Source organism: Gossypium arboreum, chromosome 4 (genome assembly GCF_025698485.1).
Source record: "Gossypium arboreum isolate Shixiya-1 chromosome 4, ASM2569848v2, whole genome shotgun sequence".
NCBI classification, from domain to species: domain Eukaryota; kingdom Viridiplantae; phylum Streptophyta; class Magnoliopsida; order Malvales; family Malvaceae; genus Gossypium; species Gossypium arboreum.
Genome location: NC_069073.1, coordinates 121,941,061 through 121,967,515, shown reverse-complemented (window position 1 = coordinate 121,967,515; position 26,455 = coordinate 121,941,061). Strand labels below are relative to the sequence as shown.

At 30.1% G+C, this 26,455-nt stretch overlaps 5 protein-coding genes across 5 annotated transcripts; all 5 read left to right on the top strand.

The window, feature by feature from the left end:
• The first annotated feature begins 4,599 nt into the window (after window positions 1–4,599).
• Window positions 4,600–8,008, top strand: LOC108480791 (nudix hydrolase 25). Its single transcript, XM_017783891.2, has 6 exons — window positions 4,600–4,880; window positions 5,226–5,276; window positions 5,924–6,016; window positions 6,251–6,345; window positions 6,856–6,967; window positions 7,057–8,008. The coding sequence occupies exons 1-6, from the start codon at window positions 4,815–4,817 to the stop codon at window positions 7,159–7,161; spliced, it is 522 nt and encodes a 173-aa protein (XP_017639380.1). The 5' UTR covers window positions 4,600–4,814; the 3' UTR covers window positions 7,162–8,008.
• A 1,623-nt stretch (window positions 8,009–9,631) lies between these two features.
• On the top strand, window positions 9,632–14,002 carry LOC108483531 (uncharacterized). The gene is made up of 3 exons (XM_017786981.2): window positions 9,632–9,955; window positions 10,289–12,505; window positions 13,086–14,002. Exons 1-3 carry the CDS (start codon window positions 9,788–9,790, stop codon window positions 13,755–13,757), a joined length of 3,057 nt encoding a protein of 1,018 aa, XP_017642470.1. The 5' UTR covers window positions 9,632–9,787; the 3' UTR covers window positions 13,758–14,002.
• Window positions 14,003–14,923: 921 nt separating this feature from the next.
• Window positions 14,924–15,645, top strand: LOC108482348 (uncharacterized). Its single transcript, XM_017785471.2, has one exon. The coding sequence runs from the start codon at window positions 15,113–15,115 to the stop codon at window positions 15,581–15,583; it is 471 nt and encodes a 156-aa protein (XP_017640960.1). The 5' UTR covers window positions 14,924–15,112; the 3' UTR covers window positions 15,584–15,645.
• Window positions 15,646–17,230: 1,585 nt separating this feature from the next.
• LOC108482203 (uncharacterized) lies at window positions 17,231–19,852 on the top strand. Its single transcript, XM_017785319.2, has 3 exons — window positions 17,231–17,331; window positions 18,034–18,702; window positions 19,430–19,852. The coding sequence occupies exons 2-3, from the start codon at window positions 18,076–18,078 to the stop codon at window positions 19,640–19,642; spliced, it is 840 nt and encodes a 279-aa protein (XP_017640808.1). The 5' UTR covers window positions 17,231–17,331; window positions 18,034–18,075; the 3' UTR covers window positions 19,643–19,852.
• A 1,436-nt stretch (window positions 19,853–21,288) lies between these two features.
• Window positions 21,289–26,154, top strand: LOC108482268 (dehydrogenase/reductase SDR family member FEY-like). The gene is made up of 6 exons (XM_017785391.2): window positions 21,289–21,822; window positions 21,913–22,049; window positions 22,906–23,007; window positions 23,953–24,045; window positions 25,218–25,290; window positions 25,578–26,154. The coding sequence occupies exons 1-6, from the start codon at window positions 21,402–21,404 to the stop codon at window positions 25,829–25,831; spliced, it is 1,080 nt and encodes a 359-aa protein (XP_017640880.1). The 5' UTR covers window positions 21,289–21,401; the 3' UTR covers window positions 25,832–26,154.
• The last annotated feature ends 301 nt before the right edge of the window (window positions 26,155–26,455 follow it).

Genomic DNA, 26,455 nt, shown 5'->3' with positions numbered 1-26,455 from the left:
ATGTTTGAATTGGTTTGGACGGTCGGATCGAGAACCGATCTAAGTATAAGTTCGGAGAATAGTGTTTAACTGGTTAGATTGAGAATTAGTATGAACTGATTGAATCACTTAAAAATTGGGTTGAATCTGGGTTTTTTAATATTTTTATTTTATGAAATTTTAATAAATTTTTAATTGAATCAATGGTTTAATCATTTTGATCTGTTCTGGTTTTAAAAATATTGAGTTGATTTTGGTTTTAATTTATTGGCATATTTAAGTAATTTGATCTAAATTTAGCTCGATCCCCTTTTCACTTTAATCGTACATTATGTATAATTACAAGTATAATAATTTATTTGATTTTCTAATTTAAAAAATCATTGTAATCTATTTTATTGGTCTTTAAATTTGTGTTATTTGTTAAATTATCTTAAAAATATGGAAAAGAACTTAAATTATTTGTTAAATCAATTTAAAATGGATAAAAGAATTAATATCGGTCAATTTTGTTAATATGGTATATATATAGATGTCAAATCAATAGTTAATTAATTTTAAAACTTAAAATATATAAAATTATATTTAAAAATGAAAATGAAAATTTATATTTTAATATTTTAATTTAAAAAAATGAAATAATTGCTAGGGGCTATGTATGTGAACTGTTGGTAGGATGTCTCGCCTGTAAAGTGAATTATGCTAGGGGCTATGTATGTGAACTGTTGGTAGGATGTCTCGCCTGTAAAGTGAATTATTTTTTCATTTATCTAATTAACTAATATTTATTTTTATTTATAATTGATTGTTTGAGTTGCAAAATGTTTTTTAGTTATATGTAAGGTGATGTTGTTTTTAGAAGTTTAAACATGATTTTCTTACCACTTTTAATGAGAATTTATTTACAATTTTTAATGATGGTGTATAAATTACGTTAATGAGACATTTAAATGTATCAGTTTAATCCACAAAATATATGAACTTGTACATTAACATTATAATTACCCTATAAAAGATATTCTTATTAATCTAACACGAGTATCAAATATGATAATCACGATATATAAATGTTTTAAAATTACAAATAATATAATATATATCATTGATTAACGAAGGAATGCAATTATATTCGAGTTCTGATTAATTTTTTCATTTTACAATATTCCTTTTTCAATTATATTTAAATTAAGTCTCATTTTTAAATTAAATTTTAAATGTATTTTTTACCAATAATAATAATAATAAAGCTTTAAATAATAAACAAGTTTGAACATTAAATTATAATTAAAATTTAAAACTAAAATCTCAACACATTTTACAAAATATTACAAATTTACAATTATTTAAATTTTAATATTTTTTCCACAAAATTTATAAATAATAATTTTAAAATATTACAAGTATATTATATTTCAAAATTTGTATATAAATAATAAACCCGTGCGAAAAAAACTAGTATATATTTTATGACAAGGTATTGCACATAGAGAAAGCTTGCTTAATTGGCATAGTTCTTGTGCCAATGTACGTGCTTTAATGTACATACTTCAGTATGAAAATTATAATTAATTTTATGAATAACTAAGTAATTTCTAAATATTATTTTAAGTCAAATATTATATTATAATTATTAAATATTTTATTATATTGTATACTTTTATGTTTATACTATTGTCAGGTAAATCTAATTTTAATTAATTTAAATATTATTTTTTTAAAATAATATAATATAAAACGTTAATTGTTTTCTCCTAGTAAATTTAATTTACAGAAATATTAATTAATATTATAATTTACATAAATATTAAATAATATTAAATTTTGAAAGTTGACGTAGTTTATTGTATGATATTTAGATTTTCTTATTAGTTGAAAAAAGTGGAGCCTAAATAATTTTAATTTTAAAAAATTAATATTTCATTGTGGAAGTTTATTTACATTAAATCACAATAAGTATTAATTAAATTCTTTTATTTTTTTCTTTTTGGTGAAAAGAAACAAAATTAAAACAAACTAATTATATCAGAGACTTTTGAGCAAGGTTAACGCTTGTTTTAACAATAGGAGAAATTGTTAACACCTCCCTTGGGATTTCTTCAAAAACCGTCAGATTTTGAGCTGTATCAAAAGTCAATTTTGCCATACAATCAACAATTATATTAGACTCTCTAGGGATGTGTTGCATGATCGAACGCCCGACCTTCGCTAAAAGTTGATGAATTCTTTTAATGAGGGTGGAGTTCGAATCTATCAAGAAAAATTTCTGAATTGCTTTAACCGCCTTAAAATTATCTGTTTGAATCATCACTTCCTCAAATATTTTAATCGAACTTGACAAATTTTTTATTTCATCTACTCATATTATTTTTATATTTTTAAATTTTTAGGTTTAATTTTTATATTAATTAAATCAATTCATTTACTTTTTTATAAAAAATTAAATAATAGTTTATAAATGAAGTCATAACATTTCTAATCGTTATTTTTATATTAAAATATAAATGCAATTTTGTTTATTTAAAATTTAAATTTTTAAACATATTAATAATTAAAAATAATTAATCCATAGATCGCACTGAAAATAAAAATTTATATAAATTAAATAAAAAAGTATATGTTAATGTGATGTTACCATCATTTAATCCACTCTTGGAAGAAGATTATGATAAGAAGGATTTGGTGAGTGGGACGACGATAAATGCGCATTAATTATCTTCATAATTAAAAGCTTCTGTCACGTTAAGTGCCTTTATTTAATATTTTAATCATTTATAAAGTTATTCTCTTATAAAAGTCAATGTTTTAAAATTCGATAATTAAACCGGTTAGATTACCGATTTCATCACTTATATTATTCGTTTCACAATAATTAAAAATTCTTTAAAATTTTAATTATCGATTTTTGTTCTTGGTTTCAGTAATTTCGTTTAAAGGTCGATTTAATCCTTTTTGTTTAAAATAACATATCAATTGATTTTTGATCTAATCGATCTGATCTAATTCCGATAATATCGATTAAAATAATAGATGAAAATTGGTGAACTAAGTCACTTTTTAAAAATAAATTTTGAATGACATGAGTTTCAGAATTAATACTAAACATTTTTTTATTTAAAATAGTATTATTAATACAAAAATAAGTAAAAGTATTGTGTTTTTAAAAAATAATTTAGAACATTAAAATTGGATGTATTTAAAATATATATAATTAATGCAATAACAGTAAATTAAATCATGAAACATTATGAAAAAAATTAAAACTAAATTCATCTTAATAATATAAAATTATTTGATTTATTATTAAATTTATAGGCTATGCATTAAATATTAACTTTTAGGAAGTATAATATATATTGGGTTTATAATTTTAATATAGTATTAAATAAAAATAGAACGTAATTTTATTTTTTAGTCACTCGACCTTAAAGATTATAAAATGGTTATTGAACTGTTCGAAAGTTTTCGTTTAAGTTATTGAGTTGTTAAAATTGCTATTGTATGGCCTTTTCTATTCACACTACCTGCACTAATCGAAAGCTCTCATTCCCTTTCTTTTTTAAATTTCAGTTTTTTTTCAAGAAATCGCTTTGGACGTCTAACTGGAATTCAAGCAACTTTCTTTTTGTAATCTCAACATTAATCATCAGATTAAATTAGATCTAAAATATGTTCTTCTATACATCAATGGGTATTGATCCACCATACCAATCTTGATTTATCGCTTGAAGCTCGCTAGACAGATTTTCTTTTTAAAAAAACTTAACACCCCAATCGCTTAAATAAAAAACTTTTGAATAGTTGAGTGACCAAAATAAAAAATTATTAAAAATTTAATTACCTTGAATGCAATTTACCCTATTTATTATATAATGTCAAATCTAATGTATATATTCTTTTCAAAAAATGAGTGGGGAAGGTTTTAATTTATACGTGAAATAAAAAGTCAACGCCCTTCTCTTTCTCTTTCTCACTGTCACCCACTACTCTGTCTCTCTCTCTCTCCCTATCCTTTCTTATTCTCTGTGTTTGTTCTCATCTGCTCCTTTTGAGCCCGAGTTTAGTTTTTATAATTAATTTTAATAGTATTTTTTATTTACTTCGATTTTTGGCTTTTTAATATTAATTTTGAGGTTTATATTTTTGAATTTATTTAATAAAATTTCAAAGTTTTTATTTAATAAATATTTAAAAAATAAATATTTAAGTATATAAAAATAATAAATAACTCTTACATAATATTTTTGAAATTATTTTATATAGTTACTTTTATTAATTTAAATATAAAATATTCTTTACATTAAATACAAAATATTCTTTACATATAAAAGTTAAAATTAATTATAAATAAAAATTAAATTAAATTAAATTAATTTTGAGTTTTTAATTTATATTTCAGAAGCATTGAAAAATAAATCACATAAAAATTTTAAAAATAAGGTTTTATTTTTATTTTTCCAAAAATAATTTTTTGAAAAATCGAATTAATATTCTGAACGCGTGTCTGAAATCCATTGATGACGTCCATGATAAGATTTAAAGGAGACTCGTAGGTTAACAAAGCTAGCAGAATCTTAGAAAAATTGATTGAAAAAAAGAAAAGCAATCAGCGCACTGCTTTTTTTTTTTTTCTTTCTATAAAAACAGAGCCACCATTTTCACCATTTTTTTGAAGCTCTGTTTGAAATCCCCAAAAAAAGAAATTCACTTTTCTTTCCCTTTAATTTAACTTCTTCTTCTTTTTTTCTTTTTGATCTCTTACTGTGAATTCCCTTAACTGCATTTACTTTTTTTTTCTCTGAAAAAAATAGGTTTAATAATTGTAGAAAATTAACAAAATGGAGGGATTGCCCACTGGTTACCGTCCCAACGTTGGTGTTTGTCTTATAAACTCTGATAATCAGGTACCCTTTTTCACTTTCTTTTCTGGGTTTCTTTTGTTTTTTAGATGAATAATTTAGAGATATGATAGATTTTTTTTTTAATTTATGAAAATAAAAAGGGTTTTTTAACAAAATTTGAAGTTTTTGAATTAAACCCATTGTGATTTTGTAGTTAAAATGTTTAAAAATGAGAAAAAAAATATGCTTCTGGGATTTGAACTTTGGGCCTGAGATTCAAGCTTTCAACTAATTCAAGTTATATTTTGAGCTTTTTAATGTATTTTTAAATTTTCTTTTGTTGCATGATATAAGGTAGAAAAAGCTGAAAAATACTTCAATTTATTTATTTATCTTTTGTCTTTGAAGGTTTTTGTAGCTTCCAGATTGAATGTTCCCGGAGCTTGGCAGATGCCTCAGGTAGGATTTTTAGGTGGTATTTCTGAGGGTAAAATTACTATGGAGCCCCTGTGTTAGTAATTAGATTGCATTTTGCCCCTTAACTAAAAATGAGGTAGTCTTTTCTGTTAAAAATCGAACAGTGGCAATGGACGAATTTTTAATAGAGGATCAATTTGCTTAATTTTAGAATAGTTGGGACAAAATGCATTCTAACTCTTAGTAGTAGGACCTCCATGGTACTTTTACCTACTTCTGAGATACGAGTGTTGAATTTTGATATATGTTCAATATGAATACTTTCACAATAAAAGTTTCATGTTTTTAGAAGATTATATTTTTATGTCAATGTTTGATCATACCTCGGAAATGGATATTTTAAACAAAATGAAGAATCCGAATTCGGAGTCTATTGTGCGTGTGTTTTTGCTTTCATGTTTTTCGGATTCTTCATCTATTGTGAGTACTCATGTTCGGCATTTGTATGACTTATTTTCGAACATGAGTACAGGGAAATGATCCTATAGGACTCTTCCAAATACATGAAAAGAAACTTAAAAAAAGATTGAATAGATCGTGTTCGACACTCGTACTAGGGTTGGAGGCTTAGAACATGCGAGTGTGGTGGGCTTAATTGATTATAATTTTGGGTTCTTTTACAAACTCAGGGAGGTATTGAAGATGGTGAGGAGCCAAGAAATGCAGCTATAAGGGAATTACGAGAGGAAACTGGAGTTGAGTCTGCTGAAATTATCGCCGAGGTTCATTTTCGAAACAAAATCTTGTTATCTGCAGTTTTTTTCCTGTAGGACTTTTGGCTGTGGCTCGTCATTCATATCATTCGACCATGTGTTGTTCTTTTTCTTTTGATGTTTCGTTCGCTATGATTTGAGTGTTGAATGTATTATTTACGACGCATATTGTTGTTCCGAATTATTGAACCACTTGAGTGAAGGTACTAGAAACAATGATTAAGACATTGTGTGGTTTGGCAGGTTCCGACATGGTTGACATATGATTTTCCAACTGCAGTAAAGGCCAAAGTGAATCGACTCTGGGGAGGCGAATGGCACGGAAATGCGCAGAAATGGTTCGTTTCCCCCTTTTTGTCCTTTGCCTCTCTCTTTTATCGAATCATAAGCAATTGAATTCGGGTGGCCTTTGGCTTTGTTAGAAGAAAGTCGTGTCGGTTTGAAACTGCTCAGTTTAGTTTTCGATATAATTTCATGGTTTAAGCTAGGCATCCAAGGCATGTTGAACGTGCCTACGGAACATACCTAATGTATTTGTCTTCGTCATGCCGGTTTTTATGAGGAATGCCAACTAGGGGCAAATCCAGAAAATTTTTAAGAGGCGCCGGAATTAAATTATAATTTTTTTGTGAGGTTAAAGTATAATTTTATCTAGTGTTAACTTAGGAATTCGTCAATTTTGAAAGTACTAAATCGACTTTTTATTTTTATATTTAAAGGGTCAAAGTACAATTTTATCATATAGTAACTTTTAATTCCATCATTTATCCCTCTAAACCGACTCGACTAGAGTTCATCGTGTTGATCATATGATTTACGGGCTAACAATCGATCATGACGAGTGGCAGGTTTCTTATGAAATTAACAAAAGACGAGAGCGAAATCAACTTAGCAACCGGAGAGGTAGAACCGGAATTTGCCGAGTGGAAATGGGCAACTCCCGAAGAAGTAGTTGAGCAGGTATTGTCTAACCTGAGATTTAAATCGGGGTCATAAACATATCTTCAGTTGAAATTGTGGACGTAACGAATGTTATTCAAAAATTGCAGGCAGTGGATTATAAAAGGCCAACATATGAAGAAGTTATGAAGACCTTTCAGCCATACTTTAGTGATAATGGCAAAGCCACCAAATGTAAATCAACAAAATGGTGAATGCAATGGTCGTAAAAGTTCTATGAAGAATCTATATTAAGAGTTGGATCGTATTTTGTTATTTTTATTTAGAAAATGGGCAAATTAATCTCTGTAGGTTAGAATAAAGAGAAAATTAGTTTTTCTATTAAAAATTTTATCTATTTCTACAGTTAAAAATTGGTCTCTGCGCATCAAGCAGACTAATTTTTAACGGTACAAATAAATGGAATTTTTAAAAGAAACAATTAATTTACTTTTTAAGCTAATGTACATGAATTAATTTACACATTTTTAGGTAAAAAGATAAAATACAATCTGACTCCTCGTACGAGAGTTTTTTTTGGTACTTTTACTATGCAATGGTGTGTTTTTGTAGGGTCAAATTATGATTTTCATCCAATATTATATTTAATTTGATGATTTAGTCCTTGGTATTTAAATTTAGCGTGATTTTGATCCTTCAATTATTATTAATGTAATATCTTAGTCCAAATTAGAAAAATTATCAATTGATTGATGTGGATTTTTTTTAAATCCAAATAATGAAGTTGAGAAAAATGTTACATGTAAAATAAAAATAAGGAATATTTGAGTTTTGGGTTTTTTTAAAAATTCCACATCAATTGAAGTTAGTAATTTGGATTAAGGTATAAAATTAATAATAATATGGTGATTAACTTATGTCAATTTGAAGTATTAGGACTAAATCGTCAAATTGAGTATAACACAATGAAATAAAGTCATAATTTGACTTTTTTTGTAGGTTTCTCTCAGTATGTTTTAGGTATAAGTCGGGTTTGAATGTCGGATATGGATGTGTTTGATATATTTTTCAATATTTACGTATATTCAAGCTTTCATAGAATCATATATCTATACTCGTATTTGACTTTAATTTCAAATATCAATTTTGAAAATAAATTATTAAAAAGTTACATGTTTTTTTTTTAATTTCAAATCGAATTAATATCAGTTGAATTGGGATTCAATCAATTTAGCTTATTATTTATAGTTATTGTTAATCCCAAATTGATTAAAGGCGACATAGAATAAATTATTATTTATTTATATAAATTTTTTTGTTAAATTTGGATATTTGAGAGTTTATCTAAATTATTATTCAAAATTTTCATTAATAAAATACATTTTATGAAATTTTAAAATATTCAATCTTCAAAGGTATTCGAATATATTTCAATTTTCTGTTCGTTTGTGTTATATATTAGTTTAATTATACTCTATAATTGTTTAAACATGTATTTGTATTTAACTTGTGATTGGATTTTACACGCATATATGATAACAATAATATTATTATTTATTATTTATTATAATAAAAAGTTAGCCAAAATTAAAATAATTTAATAGAATTAAAATTTATTGAGCTTTAATTATTAAATAAAAACGAGTTGAGTATGTAATTAATTATTCGGTTATGGTCCAAAATAATATATAAAATACTTGTGTATTAATTTTGAAAATCAAAACTACTAGATTTAAAAGATTTCAACATATCAATAGATTTAGATACGTATATGTATCTATTTTTCATTTTTTATTCTAGTTGATTTGACATTTAAGTATGCATCAATATCTAGTTTCTTTTTGTTCTTGTTGAGTTAGTGTGATAGATTCTTCAACGTATTAATGGATTCAAGTACGTATTAATTCTTTTTATAATCTAACATGATAGATCCTTCAACGTATTAATGGATTTAGGTTTGTTTTCGATGATCTAACATGGCATATATAATTTTATTAAATTTTATATAAGATATTACTATTTTAAAAATAGTATCCGAATCTTGTCAATTAGCAATGAATTGGGTTTTTTTTTGAAATGATTTGTTGTTTAAATTTTATAGGTTTTATCTTATGATTTGGTATTCCAATTAATATCGTTAAATATTTGAGATTTATGTTAAAATTTTAGATTTATCGTAACAAAACGATAATGTAAGTGACTAAAACGTAATATTTCAAACATAAGTGACTAAAATATAATTTAAGACAAATAAAAGTGATTATTTTATAGTTTAACTTTTAATAATATAAATTATTTAAGTATATATATATTAAAGTCGTTTGAGTATTAATAAGCTCAAATTCAACTCAATAATTACTAAATTAAGTTTAAATTTTTCGAGTTAGACTTAAGTAGCTTGTGAGCACGGATTAATTTATTATTCAATAGGTTTGTGTTTTATTACTACATTAAAATATCAATTACAAAATAATATTTTAATATTTATTCCAAATATGATTTTTAAATGATAACTTATGATTGTCTATATTTTTTATTAACTATTTTTAAAAAATATTATTAATTAATTGAATTAATCTCAAATCAAAATTTAAATAAAAATTGAGGTTTAACATTTAAGAATTTTATAATAAAATAAATTGGGAAAATATAAAAATGGAAAAAAATTAAAAATATCAAACAATTAAAATATACAGGGTGGTAATACATAAGCAATATTATATGAACCCCTCCCCCGCCCAACCAAAAAAAAAAAAAAGTAAACGAGAAAAAAAATCCAACTACGAAAAATTTAAAACCCTAATTGTTTATTAATTAATTTGATTTGGTTTCACCGATTCAAGAATCTGGCGAAGACCCATAATTCAGCAACTGAAGAAAATGCGTTGTAGTACTAGTGTAAAAAGAAACAAGCTTAAAGACGCCATTATTGCAGAGCTTGCTGCTTCAACAAACCCTTCAATGGCGATAAACCCTGAACTTGTCGACCTTCGATTGCAGCAGTTCTTGCCTACTTTACAAACTCCCACTCATCCTCCTTACTCTTTGGTAACTACTAATCACTTTTTTTTTCCGTTCTTATTGTGGTTGCCATCTGTGCCAATATCATGAAGTTTTAAATGTTGAAATTTGTTTATATATTTTGATTTTATTGAATTTTTTTGTTGAATTTGCTAGAAACCCAGATCGGTTAATGTTTTTTTTTTAACTAAATTAATGGAAGATTATTGAATTGGGATGCCCATGAAAATTGGCATTGAATGTATGCAAATAATGAAATAATGCCGTTTCCTTTTTAGAGAAGAATTGAATTTTAGGTCTTTTATTTGTTTATTTATGTTCTCATTGTTGCTTTTTCTTGTGTTTATTTTATTCATTTAGATGATTCAACAAGCAATTTTGAAATTAAATGAGGAATGTGGGTCGAAAGAGGAAGATATATCGAGGTTTATAGGGAAAGAATACAAGGGTTTGCCGTGGGCGCATGCTAGTTTTTTGAGTCATCATTTGGAGAGGCTTTGTAGAACCGGAGAGCTCGTATCTGTAGATAATGAACGGTATATGGTTTGTATGGATGATGGTGATTTCAGGAACGAGGAGGAGACGAGTCTTGGGTTGAAAGTTTCAAATTGTGATGAGAACGAAGATCGAGCCTTGGTTCGAGGGAAGGGGAGTGAAGTTGAGGTTTTCAATGGATGGAGTGGAGTAAATGGTGATCGAGTTCTGGAATCTGAGAAACGATGTGAAGTTGAAAGACAAAGTGTTGAAGTGAATGGCCAGAATGTAGCTTGTGATGAAAGAACTGAAGGGTTTGAAGAACAAATGGAAGGCAGAAGGGAATCCATTAATGAGGTTCGAGAAGAAAGTCAACACTTTAATGAACAAATCGAACCGAGTCTTCATTTGGAGAAGCTTTGTAGGAATGGAAAGATGGTATGCGTTAATAATGAAGATGATGGTGATTTGCAGAATGAGGAGGAAATGAGTCATAGGTTGAACGTTTCAAATAGTGTTGAGAAGGAAGATCAAACTTTAGTCCAAGGGAAGTGGAGTGAAGTCAAGGCTTTTGATGGCTGCAACGGGGTAAACAGTGGTCAAGCTGCAGAATCTGAAACTCGGTGTGAAGTTGAAAGACAAAGTGTTGAAGAGAAAGGCCAGGATAGAGCTTGTGATGGAAGAACGGAAGGGTTTGAAGAACAAATGGAAGGCAGAAGGGAATCGATTAATGAAGTTCGAGAAAAAAGTCAACACTTTAATGGACAAATTGAAACGAGTCATCATTTGGAGAAGCTTTGTGAAGATGATGGTGATTTGTGGAATGAGGAGGACGAGATGAGTCATAGGTTGAACATTTCAAATAGCATTGAGAAGGAAGATCGAACCTTAGGCCAAGGGAAGCGGAGTGATGTCGAGGCTTTTGGCAGCTGTAACGGGGTAAACAGTGGTCAAGCTGCAGAATCCGAAATTCGGTGTGAAGTTGAAAGACATAGTGTTGAAGTGAGTGGCCAAAAGACCGCATGCGAGCAAAGGATGGAGGGATGCACTATAGAGTCAATTAATGAGGTTCAAGAAGAAAGTCAAAACTTTAGTCGACAAATCGAAGAGAGTAATCATTTGGAGAAGCTTTGTAGGAATGCAGAAATTGAATGTGTTAATAATGAACGGCAAACATGCCACTTGGATGATGGTGATTTGGTCAATGAGGAGGAGATGTGTCATAGGTTCTGTATGTCGAACATTTCAAATAGTGATGAAAGCGAAGATCAAACCTCGGTCCGAGTAAAGGAGAGAGAAGTTGAGGCTATTAATGGACTGAGTGGGGTAAATGGTGATCAAGGTGCGGAATCCAAGAATCGATGCAAAGTTGGAACACATAGTATTGAAGTGAGTGATAAAAATACGACATCTGAGCGAACAATGGAGGGATTTGAAAAACAAAAGGTTGGCAGAAGGGAACCACTTATAGAGGTTCAAGGAGAAAGTCAAAACTTTAGTGGTCAAATTGGAGCGAGTTGTCATTTGGAGAAGCATGGAGAGATTGATAATGCCGATAATGAACGGTCTATGGTTCACATGGATGATGCTGCGTTGGGGAAGGAGAACGATGAGAAGGAAGATCGAACCTTAGTCCAAGAGAAAGGGACTGAAGTCGAGGCTTTTGTTGGCTGTAGTGGGGTAAAAAGTGATCAAGCTAATAATGGAGAAGCATGTGAGCAAATAACGGAGGGATTTGAAGAACAAAACGAGGGCACAAGGGAATCACTTGAAGAGCTTCAAGAAGGTCAAAACATTAGTGATCCAATTGAAGTAGCCGAAGAAGTCAATATAGCAAAAGGAAAACCAACTAAGGTGGCTCAAAAACGAAGGGGACAAAAGAGAAAACGACAAGTGAAGACCAGAAAACAGAGAAAGGTGGCTCGTGTTTTAAAAAACGAAGGCAGAAAGGAATCACTTAAAGAGGTTCAAGAAGAAAGTGAAAACTTCAGCAGTCCACTCGAAGTAGCTGAAGAAATACTGATAGGAAAGCTAAATAAGGTCACTCAAAAACCGAGGGGAAAAAAGAGAAAACGACGAGAGATTACCAATAAAACGATAAAGGTAGTTAATCTCATTTTACAACACTTTACACAGTTTCTTAGTAGGATTAAGGATTGTATGAATCAATTATTTGATGTGTCGTAAACACTTTAGTATTTAACCATATATGATGTGTCATAAATAGTTAAGTATCATCATTTACGTGTCATATTTTGAATAGAAGTGTTATTTGTTGACGTCACGTAATTGTTACGTATAGTCCTCCTTCCTTTTACCGGTTTTCTCGTGAACATTATGTTCTGCCTTCTTAATTGTGATGTCTATTGCTTAATAACGGTTTCGAGGACTCCATTTTAGTAAATATTTTTGGGTCATCATTTAATCAATGCTAGTATCATTCCATTACCGGAAAAGGGTTTTCTGTTATTGGTTATGGATGATTAGCTAGTTCCCGTAGTTACTTTCTAGAATTGTAAATATTGTCGTATGTTGTATTTTCTCAAGATTTCAGGATGAACTTGTTGGTGACCATACTTTTCTCCAGTTTTATTTACTTTTGTTGTAATTTATTTATGATTCAACTTTCAACAAGATTCGACAAGCAAACTTATGAGATTTAATGCTTTGTTGAACTGTCAAGGTACTTAAGGACGATATTGCCTGGCCCATGATGGAAAACGAGAAGAAATATGTCAAGGAGCGACAACAGCAACTGAAGGGCGGAAATGGACTAACAAAATCTGTTGGTGAACAAGATCAACCACAACGAGGTAAGATGGTTAGTGAACAAGGCTCACAGGACCCAAAAATTGACATCAGAACCAAAACGCTGGTAAATCCTTTCGATGGAGATGTAAATAACTTGAAGATTTCACCTCCGAAGCGTTCTGCTCGTCTATTAGAAAAGAAAAAGAAAGAAGGTTTAAAGCACGAGGAACAGCGGCAAAGGAAGCTTCGTGAAAGAGAAAGGCGTTCACTTATTGTTTGTGCTTTGCCAGCGGCAACCCAACCGAGGAAAGATATTGACCTGGAGGCACGTACAACGCCACAGATAGATCTTGAATCAAGGGAATGGGGGAAGATCCATTTAAGGCAACTTAAACGTCCTAGATCTCGAACGCATGCAAATAAAGGGAATATGGCTGAGAGGTTTACTCAAAGTGAGCCGAAGCTGAATGGTACGTCCAAAATTTCAGAACTCGAAGAGGAGAAACAAGAACCTCGGATGAAGGTTTACGTTCGGAGAAAGGTGAAAAAATCCCAGCTAAAAGAACCTGAAAACAATATCGTTTTGTCATCAAACCTGGAATAGCTTTTTGTGCTTTATATACAGAGTAGTATGCTGCCGATATCTGTATTAGCTTCAACACTGTCTTGCTGGTTTGATTGCTCCGTTACGGCCGACATTCTATAGATTATCCTTGACCGAATGTCGGCCAGAGTGAGCATTTATTTATTTTCTGTTTCATAGCTCCATGCTTGCTTGTGGTTTTAACAGTGTATCTAAGAGTTGCCGAAGAAAGCATTGGTATATAATTAATTGATATTTAATAGTGATACTGAAGTTTTCTATTCAATATTTTATGTATATTTGAAAATTTTCCTATTTTAATGTTTAGAAAACTAATGAGTGTTAAAAACACTATATTAATTTTTATAATTAGATTTATGTGAAATTTTTAGTTAATATTTTTTTAAATTTTGAGTGAAACTCAATTGACAAATACTTTTAAAAATATTTTTGTAAAATAATTATATTATTACGATGATAATTTCATAATTTTTAAAATCAATAAAACACAAATGATGAAAACTTAAAAGTTAAAAACACAAAAATTTTCGACCATCAACTTTATTATATAAATTAGCTAATTTTATTTTTTATGTGTTATAAATTATATAATATATAAAAATAACATAATATAAGGTAAGTTTAATGATAAATTTGGCTATGAACTTTTGCATATTTTGTCAAAATGACTCTAATTATATTTTTAAGTTTTTTTTTACCATCAACCTTTGGTTTTCTCTATTTTCTAATAGATTTAATGTATAAGTTCAAGCTTTCAATCTTTTTTTTCTTTCAAAAGGTATTAATTTTTCATACGTTAGTTTATTGAGAAGTTTTTCTACCGAGTTAATTTTTTAGATAATTACGTTTATTTTATTTTTTAATTTAATATAATTTTTTAACAATACTTCTATTAAATTTATTAGAAAAGTAGATTAGAAAAAAGAACAAAAGTTAATCGTAAAAAAATTAAAAATAACATTAAAATTATTCTGATAAAATATGCAAATACTTTTCGTTAAATTTATCATTAAATCTATAAAATATTATAAACTTTAAAAAGAAATAAACTGCCTAATTTGTTATAAAAAAAACCTAATATTTGGAGACATGTCTAAATTTGATTGTCTAAATTAGAATATCCGATATGGCGCTATCAAAACGTGATGAGCGTTGTGTTTTGGGGGATCCACTTTGAAAAACGCGCAACCAACTTGTATCTGCGCTGTTAATTAACACGCTTTCGCGCGCCGCCCCCATCGGTGGTTCCCACCGCCGTTTTTCAAACTATAAAACCACTGTTAGCATAAACGCTATTATCAAATATCATCATCAACAAACAAACAAAAAAAAAAAAAGAAAGAAAATTCAAAATCATGGGATCAAAATCTCTTTGCAATACCTGTTTTCTTTCCTCAACAACCTGCTTTTCGAAACACCGATTCAGAAAACCGATCTCCACGACGACGCCGAAGATATTCGCTTTGAGAAGATCGGATAACGATGACTTGAGCTGCAGCGGCGTTGGTGGTGGAGGAAGACGGCGACTCGTCGATGAAAACATGATTGTTCTACGGAAAAGAATACACGAGATTAAGATGATAGAGCGGAACTATGAACCGCCGGCGGATTGGATGGAGTGGGAGAAACGGTATTACACGAGTTACGATTCGATTATATGTGATGTTTTGGGCGTTTTACAATCGCAGTTGATGAATACTCGGCCAAGCTTAGCTTTAGGGATGGTGGCGGTGATGATGTTGAGCTTGCCGGCGTCCGCCGCTTTCGTGGTGGTGCATGCGGTGGAAATGATTAAAAGGATTATGGAAACTGGGATTCATATATGATATTAAAAGAAACTGATGGTTTCATATTTTCTCTAACATAATGGATGGATAGAAATTTCAAATTTGAGTTGAGTTTATATTTTTAAGGTTAAACTCTGCTATTAGTCCCTATATTTTACGAAAATTATGGATTTAGTCCCTGTATTTTAATTTGATATTTTTAGTCTTTGTACTTTTCATATTTTAGAATTTTAGTCATCACCAATCATTAATTGTTAAATCCACTAAGTACAGTTTTGTTACTTCTAAAATTTGATGTGACAAAACATATTATCATATGTGTAATGCCATATTGACTTATTATTTCCACATATTATTCACACTACAAATCCAGTTAATGGATTAATAACTGTCATTTGTGTCAATACTAAAATTTCAAAATTTGAAAACTATACTAGCTTAGAATGAGCCAATCGGAGAATGTGGACTAAATCTACAATTATACACATAGTATAATACTAGTAATTAAATTTAACTAAACGAATTTATTGCTACTATTTGAATTAGGACTAAAATTTCAAATTTTAAAAAATGCAGGGACTAAAGAAGCTAATTTGAAAAGTATAAGGATTAAACCCAACCAAATTAAGATACATGGATTAAATCCATAACTTTAACTTTAACAAATTCAAAGATTAATAGCAGAATTAAACCTATTTTTAACCTCGGTTTGATTTAGAGGCGCTTATGGGCTGGGTTTAAGTGTTATATTAATATACTTTATGCTTGCTTAAACCTGACCAGACTCGAAATTTGGGTCTAAAATTTTATTTAAATCTGCTTATATTTGAAAAAGACTAACTCAAGCCCATTTTAGGCTTGCCTATATTATTTTTAATTTTTTTTAAAATAATTATATTATATTATTTTAATATTTTATAATTTTATAAATTTTTTATTTATTGAAAATTTTTCTATAATCATGTTAACATTATTTTAATGTTTACATTATAGTATTATTATATATCTAGTATAAGTTTATTTTTTTTAATGTGTTCTAAATTATATAATATAAAGTATTATAAACTTAAAACAAGTCGGGTCGGGCTTAGGCCTTGAATGTTCAAGCCTGAGCCTAACACATATTTTAAACGGGCCTAATTTTTTTGCTTAAACCCATTTTTCGGGCTTAATATTATTGTCCAAATCCTCCCAAATTTTGGGTGAGCCTCGATAGATGACCCAACTTATGAACAAGTCTAGTTTAGTTGAATTATTTTTATTGTTTATAAATAATAATAACATAAACTAATTTTATATTATATTTATGTATTATTATAACGAAATTTAAATATATATTTTTATTTTTTTTAAATAGTGATAAGAGGCTTTTAGTGGGCTGAGTTTGGGCTCAAGTCTAATTTTTTTTTTTTAAATTGGCCTCAATTTAACTTTCAAATTTGAATATTCTATGGATAATATAATTTAAATTTTGATAATAATATTCAAATAATAATTATTATTTTGGATTAATTCAAATAATAATGATTGGGGAATTTGCTTAACTGTTGTCTCTATTTCAATTTGGTACATACATATGAACATTTTTCTTTTATTTTAGCAGTACAATATATGACACGTGCAAGTAAAAATTAGAAACTCCCACGTGGGATACAGCCACGTGTAAATCCAGAAAAGGCTACACGCGTGAAAACGAACTTCAGGAGTAATCGCCCACTCTGTATCCGTAACGCAAAAAGCTTAAGCTCTCTCACTTTCACCATTTTTCGATTCAATCCTTCGTTTCAGTAAGATCTCTTCACTGCAATTACATTTTTCATCTTTATCGGCAATGTTGTCTTTAGTTTTGTTAATGCATTGATAGTTTTCAGTTTTATTGAAGTTCATAGAATTCAAGTTTTGGCTAATTTTGTTTACTCTCTTTGCAAATTATGAATCTGATTTCTTTGGATTATGCCATTTTTTTTTTTGAAATAAAATGTAATTAGATCTGATAATTTTCATGTTAATTCTATGTTTATAGTTTTTATAAGTTTTATTAATTCATGTTTATATAGATTTTGATATGCTCCTTTCCTGTTTGTGAATTTGATTTTATGATTGTATTTTGGATTATTTTTTCATAATGAATTGGTTAATTGTTAATATGTTTCAGAACATATTGATGTTTCCAGTGTTTAATGGCCTCTTAATTAGCCTTTAGAAGTTGGCATTATATTGAACTCGATTAGTACAAGCATGAAATGAGATCAATGAAGTTGTGTGTGTGGGTGTGTGTCTGTATGTATGTATGTGAAACTCTTAATGTTCTTATTAGCCATTCCATTTCGAAGTTTTGATCGATCCGTTGAAAACATCGAAGTATCGAGCATATCTTAATCGCTTTCGAATGCTGCCGATAATTGTTTCTTGAAGAATTGAATCCATTTTTGCGTACTGATGATGATTGATTATTGAAGAACTGAATCTTGGTTCATTTCTTTGTCTAGGTTTTATATGAAAGTTTAGTTCATTGTGCAAACAACGAAAAAATGTCCGGTGTATCTCTCGCCGTGGCTCCAAGAAGTGAGCCAGATCACACCATAGCACCTGGGGAAAAACCCGAGCACAAACCACCTCGCCAGCAGCAGCAACAGCAACAGCAACAGTCCGGGGTAGGCAGTATAATGGGATCATTACGTGTGATCGAGCTCCAACTAGTAGTTTTCATTATGGTTTTTTCGATTAGTGGCCTTGTCCCGCTCCTTGATTTAGTCTTCCCAGCTATTGCCTCCGCTTATATTATTGCCCTTTCGCGTTTCGCCTTCCCATCCAACGGTCATGTATCGACTGCCTCGCAAGAGATTTTCCAAGGCAGCAAACTGTTTAGGCTCTATGTGATCCTTGGAACTGCGGTAGGACTTTTTTTGCCGCTCGCGTATGTCTTGGGCGGCTTCGCAAGGGGCGACAACCATGACGTTCGATCGGCTACCCCGCACTTGTTCTTGCTTTCATTCCAAATACTAACAGAAAACGTGATAGGCGGGCTGTCTTTATTTTCGCCACCGGTGAGGGCACTCGTCCCATTACTATACACGGTTCGGAGAATCTTCGTTCTTGTTGACTGGATACATGATGTTTGGCTCAACAAAACACTGCCTGTTAATGCACAACTGAAGGTAAATTCTTCACCAAATACTTCTAGTTTTAGTCACTTAATTATTAGTAATTTTTTTTAGTCACACAATTACGAAAAGTTACAAAATTATCAATCAATTATTCAATTTTCTTTTATCACTAACGGGCTAACATGGTGGCAACTTTTAAAATTAGTACAATAACTTTAGTTTTCACCTTTTATACATTATGTCAATTTAGTCTTTGATTAAAAAAATATAAACCCTCAACATTTACACATTATATAATTTGGTATTTTTTTGCAGTTTAACTTTTTTTTTTGTGACCCTTCCACGTAAAAAAAATAAAAACTCAAATTTATCATCTAAATTTGATTAAAAATATACAAAAGATAGAAACATTAAACAATCAAAGATAACAAATTTACTCTTTTCTTGCCCTTTTAAAACTAACCCTCAATGTTATAAAAATAAAATTGTAAAAAAAGAGACTAAATTACACAATATGTAAATGTTGAGGGTTAGATTTTTAAAATCAAAACTGAATTGATATAATTTATAAATATTCAAGAATTAAAGTTGTTATTATGTCAATTTAAAAGTTACCACGGTTAATCAACTGATGACAAAAAAGGATAAAAATTAAATAGTTATGCGATTATTTTGTAATTTTTTATTCACCTAAAAAAAGAAATTTACTTGAGTTAATATTAATTTAGTTTATCTTCAAATAATTCCCAGTATTATCGATTTGATCTGAATTGCACAGGATATCGTATGGCATTGGTTGGGGAAGGGCTTGGCGGCTGCGAACCTATTGTACTTCTCTATCAACCTCTTTTTCTTTTTGATTCCGCGATTCCTTCCTCGAGCATTCGAGAGGTATTTTAAGGAGAGGGGTGAAATACACTGCAAGATGTCGGAGGATAAGCGTCCTATAATGGCGAACAAGTCTCTAGCAACAAATAAGAAAGATGATTGATTCACCATTTCGGTCGGTCTCGGTATCATGTGTTCATTGTTGTTCACACACCACTTGAAGAAGAATTGCAGTGTGTTAAAAACAGTGATTTCTCCTTTTTGCCTGATGATGCCATTTGACATTTGTTCTCTTTTTATAACATTTTTGACAATGACAATGTTGGAATCATTTTCTACATTATTTGTTTGCCAACTTTGAATTTTAAACAAATATTTCATTTCTCTTTGTATGGTAACATTAGTTATGCTTTTATGTGACTTTTTATTGTTAACGGGGTTTCGTTCCTTCGAGAAAAATTTTCGAAGTGCTGTTTTTTTAGCAATCGATCTAAATCCCCAACAATAAAAAATATTGTCATTTTATCAAGATTTTGTCCTTAATCTATGCAAAGAGTTGTGTACGGTTTACGAAAATAAGTGTCTTGGTTGATAGAGATAAGGACATGCAGGACTCGAGAAATGTATCAGTATAGAGTGTGTAAATAATTATTGAAGTATGTTATTCAGATTTGGATGTGCATGTTCAACAATATTGGTTTGTTTTTTGATGTAGATTGTCCAAATTTCCTTCTCTCTGTCTCAAGAATTTTTATGTATTCAAAGCCTTTCATTAGTATGTATTATATGGAAATCAAAGTTTTATTTGAATATAAGTCAAAGACAGATGTATTTACAACGTATATATATATATATATACACATTTATGATTTAATTATATTTAGTATATTTATTTAAAAATAAAATAAATATATAAATTATTATAAAGTGGTAAAAGATGATTTAATGTATACAATCTACTATATTTAAAGGTGATTAAAATGAAAGTTGTCTTTTAGGTAAAATTGTAAGGATTTTTTAGGCGATTAAAATGAAATCGTTTTAAAAGTTGAGTGATCAATTGGGTAATTTATTTTTATTTTAAATATGAATAATAATTTTAATAACTTTTAATTATTATAACATCAATATCATTTAAGTTATTTTATTATTTAATGTAAATATTATTGTAATTTTTAAGATTATTTTAAGATATATAAAATTCATATTAATTCAATATCTTTAGTACACATTTTTATTTTTACTTACTACGCTTAAATCCAAACAAATATTCCATGGGTACTTTGTTCTCTTTAGTAAAAAAAGGGGCAAGTTTGTTGTTGTTCGTTAGATTAAAGAGTAGATTTGTTATTTTAATTAAAAATTTCATCCATTTTTACTATAAAAAACTAGCATGACTAACAAAATAACTAAAAAATTATACATGGCACATCATATGTACCGCATTCTGACGTATTGGGTTTAGTTTTTAACGATAGAAATGGATGAAATTTTTAACAGAAGGACCAATTTGCTCATTGGTCTAATGTATAAGGACTATTTTGTCAATTTTTTAAGTGAAGGGTAAAATGCAATCAGGCTCTTAATATAGGGGACTTCATGGTACTTTTACCATAGTTTAGCTGCCAACAAAAAAAGCTTTAGGTACCTAAATGAAAGAATGGTATAGTTTGAGGGTTAAATTTGGGTTTAAGCCTTTTCTTTTGTCGCAGTTATTCTATTTTGGGAAAATGAGTGGTCTAATTTGATTTTAGTCCTCTATCATACAAATACTTGTAATTTAGTCCATTTAATTTTATTTTTGAAGTTACACTCATAATTTTCACACCGTCTTGGCACTCGAGCAAAGCTTCCTCAAAATCTTTACATATCACAAACACAGATTTAAAAACCAAAAAAGAAGAATAATTTATAGAGTATTAATGGTGAAGAAGAAACAAGCTCTGGGTTGGATCGAATGGTTAATAGGATGGATGCACGTAACCTACGAGCTACTTTTTCAAAGAACAAAAACGAGTCACTTACAAAACCCATTAGAATTACCGCCATTAAACGACCTCACATGCATCGTAACCGGCACTACGAGTGGAATCGGTAAGGAAATAGCACGACAATTGGCTGAAGCAGGGGCACATGTTGTAATGGCAGTGAGGAACCGAAAAACAGCTAATGAATTGATTGATCAATGGTGTAGTTCTTGGGCAGGGATACTTTTGAATGTTGAGGTTATGGAACTTGATCTTTTATCATTGGATTCTGTTGTTGGTTTTGCTAATACATGGAATGCTCGTTTAAAACCATTACATGTTCTTATTAATAATGCTGGGATTTTTTCAATTGGAGGTTCGTTTTTTTATTTTGTTAATGTTTAATTTAAGCTATTTGTTTGAACCCCAAAATAGTGATTTGTATTTTAAACTTGTTTATTTGCAGAAACCCAGAAGTTTTCAAAGGATGGGTTTGAGGAACATTTGCAAGTGAATCATCTAGCTCCAGCATTGCTCTCTGTATTGCTTTTGCCATCACTTATTAAAGGGTCTACAAGTCGAATTATTAATGTCAATTCTGTTGTGAGTTCCATTCGGATTAAAAGATTAAGCATTTGCATAGTTACTACTAACAATTGCTTTCATGTATCACCAATGAGGCCTTGGCTTAATGCGAAGGGAATTTTGAGAGTTCAAGTTCGATTCCGGCTTGAGAGCTCAAGTTTGAGTTCCACCTTTGTATATCATGTGTAGGATAGTTAGTTTGGGTTGAGTTAAGCCGAGTTATGTATTTTTATGAGAGCTAAAATGCAATTTCATCGTTATATTAGCTTATATCTTTACAATTTTTAAAGAATTAAATTAAAATTTTATCATTTTTAGGGGCCACCCCTGCCAGCCTCCCCTGGTGCTTGTAATGATTGATTCTGATGGTAACTGTTGATACGGTTGTAAGTTGTAACTATCACTTTTGCTGGTGAAAAGTATTGGTTGTTATGTTGGCTTATTGGATTGGATAGGTAGGAGATGGTAAGTGAAATAGTAGTGTTAGGGAATTCACTAAACTTTATGCATTGTGTTTCATTGCATTTGGTATAACGAGAATCAAAGATGTAACCTTCGAAGGGTCTTCAATTACCTATGCAGTTGTTGAGCCTCATGTTTCTGAGATTGGTTTTGTAACTTTTGATTCAATGACGATATGATTTTGATGAGCATTATGTTTTCGAGATTTTGTTTTGTTTTGGTGAGTGTTTGATTTGGCGGTAGTAGGAAGTTTGAATTTTACCATTTTTGCTTTCTTTATATGGTAGAGTGCCACGGACTAATACTACTCTACTGCTAGTTAACATAGCGTTCATTGTTGGTATTGTCATCACTGTTTTCAAAAATGCAAATAGCTATGTTTTGATTATGTATTTGATTTTCCCTTCTGCAGATGCATTATGTTGGCTTCGTTGATACAGAAGACATGAACACTGTTTCTGGGAAAAGAAAATACTCAAGCCTGTTGGGATATACTAACAGCAAGCTAGCACAGGTATAATAAGAAGTCATTTCAATTCCTTTTAACAGTTAGTTCGCTTTAAATTTTCATTGAATTATGGTTTTTTTGCATCATATCTTCGGTTTCACCTATGGACACAGAATGGCAGTTTACCTTGTATTGCTTTTCACATGATTAAACATAGCTTACATGGGACAATTTAACTGTCAAGCTAACTTTAGGCATTTGGACTCAGTTTGGTTGAGTTAATTGAGCATTTAACTAGACACAAGCGACATTATAGTGGACTTTTAACTGAAAAACTGACTTCAACAGTGTCATTTGCTAAAGATGGCTTCTAACAGATAATATGGATCCTAGGTGTGGACTCATTTATGATTCCCTCAGAACAAAGGTGAATGCTTTAGGTCTAAGGGATGGATTTATATCTACAACAGCAATTTCCTGTTCTTGTTGCCATCTAATATGAGATTTCGGCTTAACAAGTGGATATCTTCTTGTGCTCATGTTTCTGGATTTATCTTTTGCGTGTCTGTGTTTTGTGTGCATGTAAAAAGCAACTCTGCAACAATAGTTTACTACAAGATGAATTTCAATCTATGTTATCCTGCTTTTATATAACAAAGATGTTAAATCGTAATTTCATTTGTGGAAGAAGATATTGAAGTTAAAATTTAATAACTTGATGAATGATAAGTTATTGTTAAGCCTTTAACTTTGCTCTTCAACAAACACTTTATCAAGCTTGTTTGTGAACATAAACAAGTTCAACTTACCTACGTTCACATGTTGTTTATTTAGCAAGCCTATAAAGGTCATTAACAATCAACCTGTGACTTTTTCGATTTTATTCATGCATTTTTTCATCCTGTTGTAGTAACTGATCATCAAGAAATAAAGAAGTTGGATATAATCAAGATGTAAAGTAAAATATATTACACTAACAATGGCTTATGAAACTTGTGCCTTGGCTTGCAGGTTATGTTTAGCAGTGTCCTCCACAAACGGCTACCTGTTGAATCTGGTGTTAACGTTATGTGTGTATCACCTGGAATTGTCCACACAAATGTTGTAAGAATATAAGAGCATTTCAGTTTCTCCATCTTTTATTAGAAGGGTCATTACTTGAATGTTTACAATTACATATTTCCATTCAGAGATTCTTCCTTCTTGTCTTCTTCAACGTAAAATATAACAATACAAAATTTGTGGTAAAAGTACCATGGAGATCCCTGTACTAGGAGCTGGATTGCATTGTGTCCCTTCTACTCAATGAATGGGCAAATTAGTCCTTTTGTTAAAAATTCCATCCATTTCTACTGTTAAAAACTGGTCATTGTACGTCAACATCAGGTACACATGGTACACCACGTGTCACTGTTTGGTTTTACTGTCAATCGCACCAGTTTTTAATAGTACAAATGAATGAATTTTTTAATAAAAAAGACCAATTTGCTTTTTGATCTAACGTACAAGGACTAATTTGCCATTTTTTGAGTAGAGGGGACAAAATGCAATCTAACTACTAATACAACGGCCTCCATAATACTTTTACCAAAATTTGTATGTTCACTGTTTTAGAAGATGAGCCAACTTTTCTGCTGTTTCAGAAGAAAGGATTTCGTAATTGTAGGGGAAAAACATAGATATATGCAAAAAAAAATTATATCCCTTTTGAATGCATGCAAAATATATGTATACAAATATGAAAATCAAATAGCCTTCCATCATATTCTTAAAATCTTATATCAGGATTAGGATTCCTTTGAAAATTTTGCTTATTGACCATGCTGAAGGCAAAGCTTCCTTAAGAAGGTCTAATAACTTGATGCTCATACACGATATTTACTCGTCGAAAAGTATTTGAAATGAATGGTTTCTTTACTAGTTTTGTTGAAACTTTATGTTCAACATTAATTCTCTTGCAAGTTATAGTGTGATGTCTCTTTGGATTGAAGATGTTTAACTGTCATGTTTTGCAATAGCTGAAGTTTAAAATTTAGCCATTTTCTTGAAGTTTCTTTCAGTCAAAGGACACATGTTATTTTGTTTATTTACCAACATGTCATCTATGTGGATCACATGTCTGAATATGTGTCGGACACAAGTGTTATACAAGGGTACTGAAGGGAAAATGAAAAGTCTATAGATAAATGGTATCTATTATTGTTTGCTGCTCATCTTCTTTATGTGTCTGTCATTGAAAATAGTGATCTTATTCGATATTCTATGTTTAAGTGCAGGCTCGGGATCTACCCAGAATCGTTCAAGCTGCTTATCATCTAATACCCTATTTTGTATTCAGCCCTCAAGAGGGTAAGTTTTTGCAAAGATTAGTTCAATTGTGTTTTCTTAATTAGTTTCTATTAATGAATGTAGCACATTGTTTTTGTGAAGCATAGCTATCATCACCACATAAATAATTATCATGTCAAAGTAATGTTTTAGGCTTGTTGTTTTCAATTTCTTTTTTATTTTTGTTTTCCAAATACATTCTTGGTCCATGATGTCATGCATCTATAAGAAACTAAGAGGAATTGCCATATGCCAGTGGATAAGGGGAATTGGGAGCTAATTTTTGCCATCATTAAATATCAATGTAGGTTCTAGGAGTGCTCTTTTCGCAGCAACAGATCCTCAGATTTTGGAGTATTGTGAGTCGTTGAAAATCGACGAGTGGCCTGTTTGTGCATTCATTTCCCAAGGTTGTCATCCTACAAATCCTTCTAAAGAAGCGCACAGTGTCGAGACTTCATTCAAAGTGTGGGAGAAGACATTGGAGATGATCGGCCTCCCTTCAGATGCCGTGGAGAGACTCATCGAAGGTAAGGAAGTTAGATGTCGATATGGCACTTGAAAGGATTAGTTTTCACATAAAAAGAAGATAGGTTTTCTACATGTCTTGAACTCTATTCTGAACGTCCATTGTTTCATTTGGTGCCATTTTCGGGGTACCATCGTTGCTCTCATGAGGGTATATGCTCCGGTGAAGTGTTCCAAATACGGTGGACTGTTTCAGCTGGGATTCAATTGAACCTTGGATGTAACATTATATATATAGAGATATAGATATAGATATTCTCCTAATGTGACAAGTTGAAGCAATCTCCGGCTGTTTTTGATTCTAATTTTGGCTTTTGCTAATATAGTTCATATGCCTCATGCTTCATACTATTCGTATACTCGGAATTTAGTATCTTTACTTTTATTTTTAGAAATTTAATCCTTCTATTTTTTAAAATTTAAAATTTAAATTCAAATTCAATTGTTAACACTATTAAAATCATCTGGTATGACATTTTGAATTGAAAGAAACTCACCTAATAGTGATGTAAAAAAATGTAATGAACTTGAATTGAACACAAATAATTTTAGTTGTGCAAACAATTGGATTTGTATTTTTAAATCTGAAAAGTATAATGACTAAATTCTTTCAAACAAAAGTAGAAGGATTAAATTCTAAATATGTAAAAAGCACAGG